Consider the following 8,790-nt stretch of genomic DNA (forward strand, 5'->3'; position numbering starts at 1 on the left):
AAACATCTCTGGTAGGTGGTCCAGGTAGCAATGTACAGAACTGTGCCTGCCACCTCTTTCACCTCGTGCTTTCTCCATCCCTCCTTCCTGTTACAGAACTGCATGCAAGGCCTCTTTTTAGGGTAAAACTTTATCCCAGCCAAGGGAAAAAAAAAAAAAAACACTGAGCTAACTTAAACCACTAATCCTTATTGAAATCAGGAGAGAGAAGATGCTGGTAGAGTCCAGACTCCCGCTCTTGACAACTGTGTGACAGCTGACAAGCTGGTCTCCAAGTTTCCCTCACTAATCAAAGGAAACTAATAATCAGGAGGACTAAATTAGTTAGGCTCACTTACTATATACTACATAGAGGTGTTAATATTGCTATTAGCAAGACTTCTATTCATTCACTCATCCATTCATTCATTCCTTCATTCTAGCACATATTTGCTAAGGACCTATGATGTGTCAGAAACTATGTTGGGTCCCAGGAAATCAAAGATAAAAAGGTACATGCAATGAACTTCTGTTTGGACATAAAAAAGAAGGAATTCTTGTCATTTGCAACAATGTGGATGGACCTAAGGATATTATGCTAAGTGAAGTAAGTCAGACAAAGATAAATATCTTATGATTTCATCTAATTGTGGAATCTAAAAAAAAAAAAAAATGAACGAACGAAACAAGACAAAAGAGACTGCTGGTTATCGGAGGGAAAGGGGGTTGGTGGAGTGGGCAAAATGGGTGAAGGGGGTCAACTGGATTGTGATGGATGGTAACTAGCTTTTGTGGTGATAACTTTATACTGTATACAAATATCTAATTACTATGTTGTACACCTGAAACTAATATAGTGTTATATATCAATTTTACTTCAATTAAAAAAAAAAAAAGAAGAAGAGGTAGAATTCTTGACCCTGTAGAACTTCGATAGTGAGAAAGTCATGCAAATTTGCTTGAGGGAATCAGGAAAGGCCTTCCAGGAGCATTTGCACAGTACTCAGAGGAAAGAGAGACAAGGGACTGGTAGTTCAAGGGGGCAAAGAGAGGAGAAAGGTGTTCCATCCTTTGAGGATGAAGCACTGGAAAGGCAGACAGTCCTCTTGGGACCTGGGGCACCTAGCTAAAGCTCTGGTGTGTTGAAGAGCAGGGCTCTCCTAAAGGCTCTTCATAAACCCTGTTTCAACAGATTGTCTCTATCACTACACTTCTACAGTACATTATAATTATCCGTGTAATTGTCTGTCTTCACCGCTATACTGAGAATTGTTTTTCTGTATTATGTCCCTAGTCAGTGACTGACAAATGAATGACCTACACTTAATATATATTGAATGAAGGAATGGATGGATGATCTAATGAATAAATAGGGAGAAAGAGTATATAAAAGAGATGTGACAACAGGAAGATAGTGTTTTCTTACTTTAAAATTTACTTTGGATCCTGTTCAATATACTCATGAATCCTATCATCCAATCCATTCTTTTAGGTTAATATAAAAAGCAAATACTTTTAAGACTATGAGTTAATATAGACTATGTTTCTCTCACCCTAAGGAGCAGTGATTCTGGAAATAAGTCCCTAGCTTTACCTCTAAAGTATCTGGACTGTAGATGATCTGTGCCATCTGGATCCTTAAGACATTGGAAGATGGCTCCTAACTCTTCTCCATGCACTTGAAGTACATGTGATTTCGGTATGTAATCTGTATAAGGCAAGCATTTATGAGCAAACAGAAATCCCAAGAATAGGCAGAGAATAAATAGAAAACTTTTTGTAGAGGGATAGGAGGTGGAGGAGTTGGGGAAGGTCTGTACAATAGGTTTTCATCTTTTATAGGCCCAGGAAACACAGTATTTTTGAGAAAAGCACTCAGCCATATATATATTCGGTTTAACAAGCTCACAAATCAATCTGATTATTCAGCAATTCAACTAGGATCTGCTTTACATCTCGTAAACAAACACTTCTGGTTTTACCTTTTTGGGTTCTGGCATATTATTAATATAAATAGTGTAGATTCCACTTTTATTAAAACCAGCTTGATATACATCTGCACAGTCTCTAAATGGTTTCTCTTCCTCTTTTTTTCCTCCCTTTAGTAAAACTGCAAAAAAAAAAAAAGAAGAAGATTGTAATATGTGAGTAAGAATATCAGTACCATTACTGCCCAAATGGAGTTCAGTATAACTAAGCAAGTCTTCGTTTCCTCCAAACAAATGTCAATATTGCATTTACTGAAAAATCTATCATAAACACAATATAAGATTTTGAGGTGACTCACAAAATTTCAAAGCTTAAGGAAAAATCCGTATAGCAACTTTTAGCTGAATACTTTTTATATTTTGCTTAATTTTTTAAATCTTGTTTTTCTCTAATTAAGGTTTTCCAGAACATCAACTTAAGAGATAGATGATGTGATCATGTAATACCTCTAATTGGTTACAATTATATCAATAATCCTGCAAAATTTCTAAAAAATTCTTACCTATATTTCATAGGAAAGTTTTTAAAAATGCTAAAGCAGTTTTGGAGGAGAAGGAGATGAAGATAAATTCAAACATAAAAATACAGTATGGGGATTTAAAACACTAAAAGTAGGTAAAACTATTTTTCTGTGGCTTTAGATTATAAAGGTCCTGGAAATTTTTATTTTAAAAAAATCCTCTCAAAGTAATTAGATTTAGAAAGTAGAAAAGAATCTCTGATCCTATTTAACTACCTAGAAAGAGAAGGAAACTAGACTTTGTTTTTTATATTTCATGCCCTAAAGTTTAAAGTATTAGATAGATGATTCACAAATTAAAAAAAAAAAGTGAATAAGATTTGAAATTAAGTTATATAGGGGAAGAGCTCAGAAAAGGCAGAAAGTCAAGTGGAAAATAAATTTAAATTAGAAATAGTCTTTACTGAGAACTTAATTTTATTTACTAAGCTTGATCCATTATTAAGTTCTTATTAATGAGATCAAAATACAAAAATGACTCAGATTTAGTAGTCTTTAGCTGAAGATATGGGTGGTATATTAGAAAATATTTATGATTTAGTATTTCCTAATAAATACATATTATTTTAGTAATTGGTTTCCTTATTCTTTTTCTAGAAGTAAAGATTAATAATATTTTATTATTTTTACCCTTAAAGTCTCGAGTTACTTAATAAATACCTGCTTTCAATCACTTTGAGTCACAATGGTCTTTTATAATAAGAATATCAAAGGTAAACTATGAATCAGTACTCTTAAATTGATCTTAAATTCTCTATCAATCAAAAATACTAGCCTGATTTAAACTTAAGATGCATAACGTTACTAATTGATAGGCAATTAAAAATAAAAATAAATAATCTAATCATGGTAGAAAAAAGGGCTATCTCAGTGTATTTTAAATTTTCAAAAATAATTGTTTCAAGAAAATGAAATATCCACTTCAGTTATGTTGCCATAACAAAAATGTAGAATTATAACATTTATTAGTATCATGCTTTTCTCTATAGAGAAAACCATATATACCTGCACTAATGATTTTGCCTATGTATATTAATAATTACGTTTAAACACCACCATTGCAATTGCAATATCAACACGGAATAAGCAATCAGAGGTTTGCAAGTTCATATGATAGTGAAGAAGTATTGCACTGAAGGTATGCAACAATGATTTAAAAATGAATATATAAATGCTTACTCAAAAGCCACCTCTAATGGCACTGGCCCTGTTGATGGATTATATAAAGGTATTATTTTCAAAAACATCAATGCAGTGCACTCATGCTTGTTTATTTTAAGCTAATGGATTGTTATTTTCTAAACAAAATCTTTCTAAGTTCTAAATGCTTGGTCTGTTCAAAAGTTGAAAATAACTGAATTAGATGAAAAAAAAGGGATGTAAAGAAATACCAACTAAAATTTATGTTTTCTAAAATGGATGAACAACACAGGAAGATGTGGTCAACAGGAATTCAATGGTAAACCCGTTTTTCTTTTTTGGGGGGTCGAAGATAGAGAGGTCATTTATCTAAGGAGAAAATGCTTCTCTTGCATATACCACTTCCTGTGCTCCCTTACTTAGTTATGCAAGGAGAACACATTCCCTTCCCACTTCTCTGCCACTTCTTTTCCCATTTTATTTCCTCTTCAGGAAGATGTGGGTAAAGAGGCTGTTGTGTAGGAAGAAAGCTATTTCACAAACATTTTAAATAACAGAGAAAAAAAGGGAAAGAAGTAGGTATTGTCTTGTTTATCTGCAAGCTAATTGAATAAAAATGATGTCCAAATCATGAATGTAAATCTTATAATTGGAAAAATGGTTTGAAGATTCTACCATAATAGGTACATCTAGTACTATGGTTATACTATGAATTTGTTGTTATGGAAACATATCTACCATAGATACTTCATTTTCATGAAATGTTGTTGATGTTCTTGAAAAACCGAAACACATTCTTCCCTGAAGAAAGTCTTTCTTTCTAATAGAAGTTAGATTGCTTGTTTTTAATTAGTTATTAAGTAATAAACATTATGCTTGAAAGTTTGATCCAGGCTACATTTGAGAGTATTAAAGCATTTAAAATCAATTTAAAAGTTTCATTCACGGCTTACTTTTGATATTCGTATTATATACTATGGTTTGAAGAAGGCTCCTTCTATAAGAGTAGATTGACTTTCAGAGTTTTTCTTTCTTTTTTTAATCCATAAAGTGGGGCAGTTATATATATCTCTAAGGCAAGTATGTGAATTATGTAACAGAGCCTAGTGACTGAATTACAGTAAGTATTCAAGAAATGGTAGTTATTATTGTTATGGTAATAATAATATTATAAATGGCAACATTATACTATTATTTTTTCTTATGAAAAGACACCAGCAGGCTACGGAAAGTCAGCCAGTCTAGTCAGCAGAATGGTGGATGTCATTGTCTTCTACCCTCAAATCAAATATCGTAGCTAACTAAAAGCAGGGCAGTTACAACTGACCGGTTACATGTAGATTATATTGAACTGGCCTCTTCTTGTCAAAGTTGGCTAATTGGATTATTTTATTCATCGACAACATGGGGTCCTACCATCGTTATTTAAATCTAAAAACCATAATCTAATTTTGCTGTATATGGAAGCTTTATCAGAATAGTTAAGATTTAAGAATTGTTTCAGATGAAATGATATATAACATATATACCAATGTGTTGATTGTAGAGGCTTTAATCTCATAAGTTAAATTTGCAAGACTAATTATTTTCTTTGTTAAGTACCAGAGAGTTTTGAAATTCAGTGTTATGATTAGATATTATAAAACTGAACCTTTAATAAACATTTTAAACCACAGAAAGATAATAACAAAGATGAATTTACTGAAGATTAGAAGTGTCAGAACTAAGGACACATTTTTGTAAGAGATCTTGAGATTCAATAAAGATGGAAGATGTAAAAAATACTATACATAGAGCCACTTTAAAAGGGAGCCGGAGCTGCCATCCCAGAGGAACTGCTTTGCAAGTCTTCTTCCTCAAACTTTCGGAACATAGGCTAAAACAGGGCAGAATTACCTTTGTACTGGGCCCAAAACAACATTGTGTCCCAAACAACTGTTTGTAAAGATAACAAGAAATCAGATGTTAAGACTACCAAACCGATGGCTACCAGACTGAAAATTAAACACATGGTTTAGAATTCAGTCACTGCGTTAGTTTATGTGTACTGAAATGCCTTCCTTCTATTGTTGTAATTGTTCCCCTTTCCTTTCTCATAAATATTCTTTTCCTCTGTCTCCTAATCAGAACACTGTTTGGGTTTCTGCCTGAATGAGCCCTTCCCAAATAGCTATTCTTTTTTGATCTCAAATAAATGCTGCTTGCCCTTCACTTTGGCCTTTTCTTTTTAACAAAGATAATGTCTGGAGGAATGTATGGTAAATGACAAAAGATAGATATGGAAAACCTGTTGGAGGAGGATGAAAGCAGCATCAACTGGACAGAACTAGGAGAGTGATCTGGATACCTGATAAAGGTGTTTACCTGCCAAAGTGGTTTAAATTTTTCATAATAACAAACTAGTTTAATAGCATGCATTAAAAAATCGATCTTTACATCTAAAAGTTCCTTCTTTGACCACATACTCTTACCTTTTCCTCTCCCATTCTTTAATTTTTTTTCCATTCTTTAATTCTTAATGAGTTTGTCTTTTCTCTGATTGGGAGTCTAAATCTCCACCATTACAATCAGCCCATTCCTCGCTGCCATTTTCTTTCTTCTGAACTTTAATATCAGAGCCAGGCTAAAGGACAGCTCAGATGGAGTTCATGGTGCTCTCCATCCACTGTCCTCTCACTTAGTTACTTCTTGCATGGGTAAATCCTGACCCGAGAAAGGGCATTTATTCAATTTCTAGATTGCAAACACTAAAGTGAGGCTGTTTAATGCCATTAAAAATGCATGTTTTCTAAACTCAGCTTTTTTCTCCATGCTGTGCAGTCAAACCCTTGGTCACTTCTAATAGACTTCCTATTACATTTCCTAAAAAATGTATTTCAAATCTTTCTGTTTTTTTTTTTTTTTTCAAGACTAAATCTCACTCTTATCTTTTCTCACTCTTTATTTACGACCTTGTTTTATGGTTTACTATGAAGATCAAAGTCATTTGATACGTCGCCTCCACCTTGTTCATCTATACTACAGAAGTTGCTTTTGCCTATCTTTTCCTCTTGCCTTTTGTGTTGACCTCTCTTAGCCCCTTTTCTACTTCTCTAATTGTCCTTTCTCTTTCATCTTCATTGGGTTCCCTGCCTCTCCTAATCTACCATATAAATGTTTACCAAGATTCTATTCTTGGATCTCATTCCTTATACATGTGTTCTTTTCGCAAATTTTCTATCATGTCTTGAAACTTCTGAGATATAAACATTTTGATACTGTGTCTTTGTTTTCTTCTTGATCTAATCTTTCCTTCCAAACCCTATTTCATTCATTCTCTTACTAGTTCCACTATCTTCCCTCAGTTGTTGTCAGTTAAAAATTAATGAAAGCCTAAATATAAGATAAATAGAGCCTTTTTAATTTGGTTTCTCAATTAAAATCCTGCCTTCTGTCTCAGTTTAATCTATACTATATTAGTTAATTTAACAAATATTAATTGAACATTTTCTATTTACATGACTATTCCTAGGCAATGGAGATAGAGACATAAGAAAACAACAACCTTAATGTGATTTCAATCTAATGGGAGAAAGTCCTACTATATTTGTAGGTCTTCCATGATGGCTCGTAATGGCTATATCCATGACTAATATCTTCCATGATAGGAGAAAATCCAACTCAAGCTGGGTTAAGCAAAAAGATAATTTATTGAGTCATATAATTAAGTAATCTAAGCTAGAACCTTAGGTAATGCATGATCCGGTTTCAAACAATGTAAACAGGAATTGGTTTTTATCTTTTCTTGTCTCACTTTTTGTTGATGTTCTACCTGGTCACAAGATACCTAGCAACAGCTTCTAAAGCTATAATGTTATCAGTTGTAATATATCACCAAAGAGAGAAAATGTATACAATTGCTATCTTGAAGGTATGTATCAAGTGCATTGGGAGTATTCTGGAAGAATATCCTATATTTGCCAGATAGACTTGGGAAAGGCTGCCCAGAAGAGATACACCTGAAGGAATAAAACATGTAAAAGAGCTTATCTGAACTAAATTTTAAGAGCCTGGCATGCCAGTTCAAAGACTTTGCTAACACCAATATCAGCAAATAAATCTAGAAAGTGTTAGAAAGGAATCATCACTCATTCTTGTCGTTTAGCCTTATCTGTACAACCAAATCTTCATGATCTAAAAGGAAAGAATATGGACACAAGCAGGTGCATGTCTGTCTTTCACCAGCCAACATTCAGTCAATAAGCAAACTGAAACCCTGACTTCAACAGCCATTGATTCTGTCAGGCTCTTTCTTTTATTTGTCTAACCAATTTCGATCCAGATGGTATATCTACCACCAGGCTGACTTCAGGGAACAACTTTAAAAGTTGAGGCAGAGGGTCACTTCAACTCAGGTGAACCCTCAAGAGAAAACTTCCTGGAATGTAGAATTGGTAATTATGAGTCTCAGCAGACCTAATAGAAAACACAGACTGCTGTTAGCCTTCCTGCCAGAGACAATGTAAAAACCAAAGCTCTTGATCTTACTCATTTCCTAATAAGTTGCTATAAAGGAATCAATTCTCCAAACATTCTTTTTAAATCTCAGATGTGGATAATGGTTCATATCTTGCCAGTATTTAGCAGACATCAGAATGTATGTAGATCAAGTTATTGGTTTAAAGATAATCCTCATAGTACTTTTGGGCCATCATAATTAGGGAGATCATAGTATTAGGAATTGAACCTAAATTTGCAATTTTCAACACAACAGGTCACTGAAGTTAATTGTGCATATGGATGAGAAAAAAAAAAGTCTTTTCTGATAAGGTGAAAACAAGGAAACGATTGGATTCTATACTCTTGAGACAGGTGTATGAGCATTTCATGGAAAGGCCATTTGCAGACACTTCCTAGAATCCTAATTTATTTGAAAGGACTTTTAGAAGTGAAAAAAAAGCTAATTTGCATTTTAAGGGTGTGGGAAGATTAAAGGAAAGTTTGCAGGCAATATGTAACATTTCAATATTTTGTCAGTGGGTGTGAGGGTGAAGAAGACTTACAATGATTTTATAAATATATATCATATATGTGTAGCTACATAAATATATAAAATCTTTATGCTTCTAAATTGAAAATTTCATGGTTGGTATTTTATCTTATATAAAACATATGCATATAAA

At 33.4% G+C, this 8,790-nt stretch overlaps 1 protein-coding gene across 4 annotated transcripts in view; it reads right to left on the reverse strand.

The window, feature by feature from the left end:
• ANGPT1 (angiopoietin 1) overlaps nucleotides 1-8,790 on the reverse strand; it is a 249,051-nt gene that overhangs the window by 58,577 nt on the left and 181,684 nt on the right. For all 4 annotated transcript variants that reach the window (XM_011369452.2, XM_023536147.1, XM_011369453.2 and 1 more), the window contains exon 5: nucleotides 1,962-2,089. In XM_011369452.2, the coding sequence (XP_011367754.1) occupies nucleotides 1,962-2,089 (128 nt within the window). The remainder of the gene's footprint in view (nucleotides 1-1,961; nucleotides 2,090-8,790) is intronic.

Source organism: Pteropus vampyrus, unplaced genomic scaffold, assembly GCF_000151845.1.
Source record: "Pteropus vampyrus isolate Shadow unplaced genomic scaffold, Pvam_2.0 Scaffold149, whole genome shotgun sequence".
Lineage (NCBI taxonomy): Eukaryota > Metazoa > Chordata > Mammalia > Chiroptera > Pteropodidae > Pteropus > Pteropus vampyrus.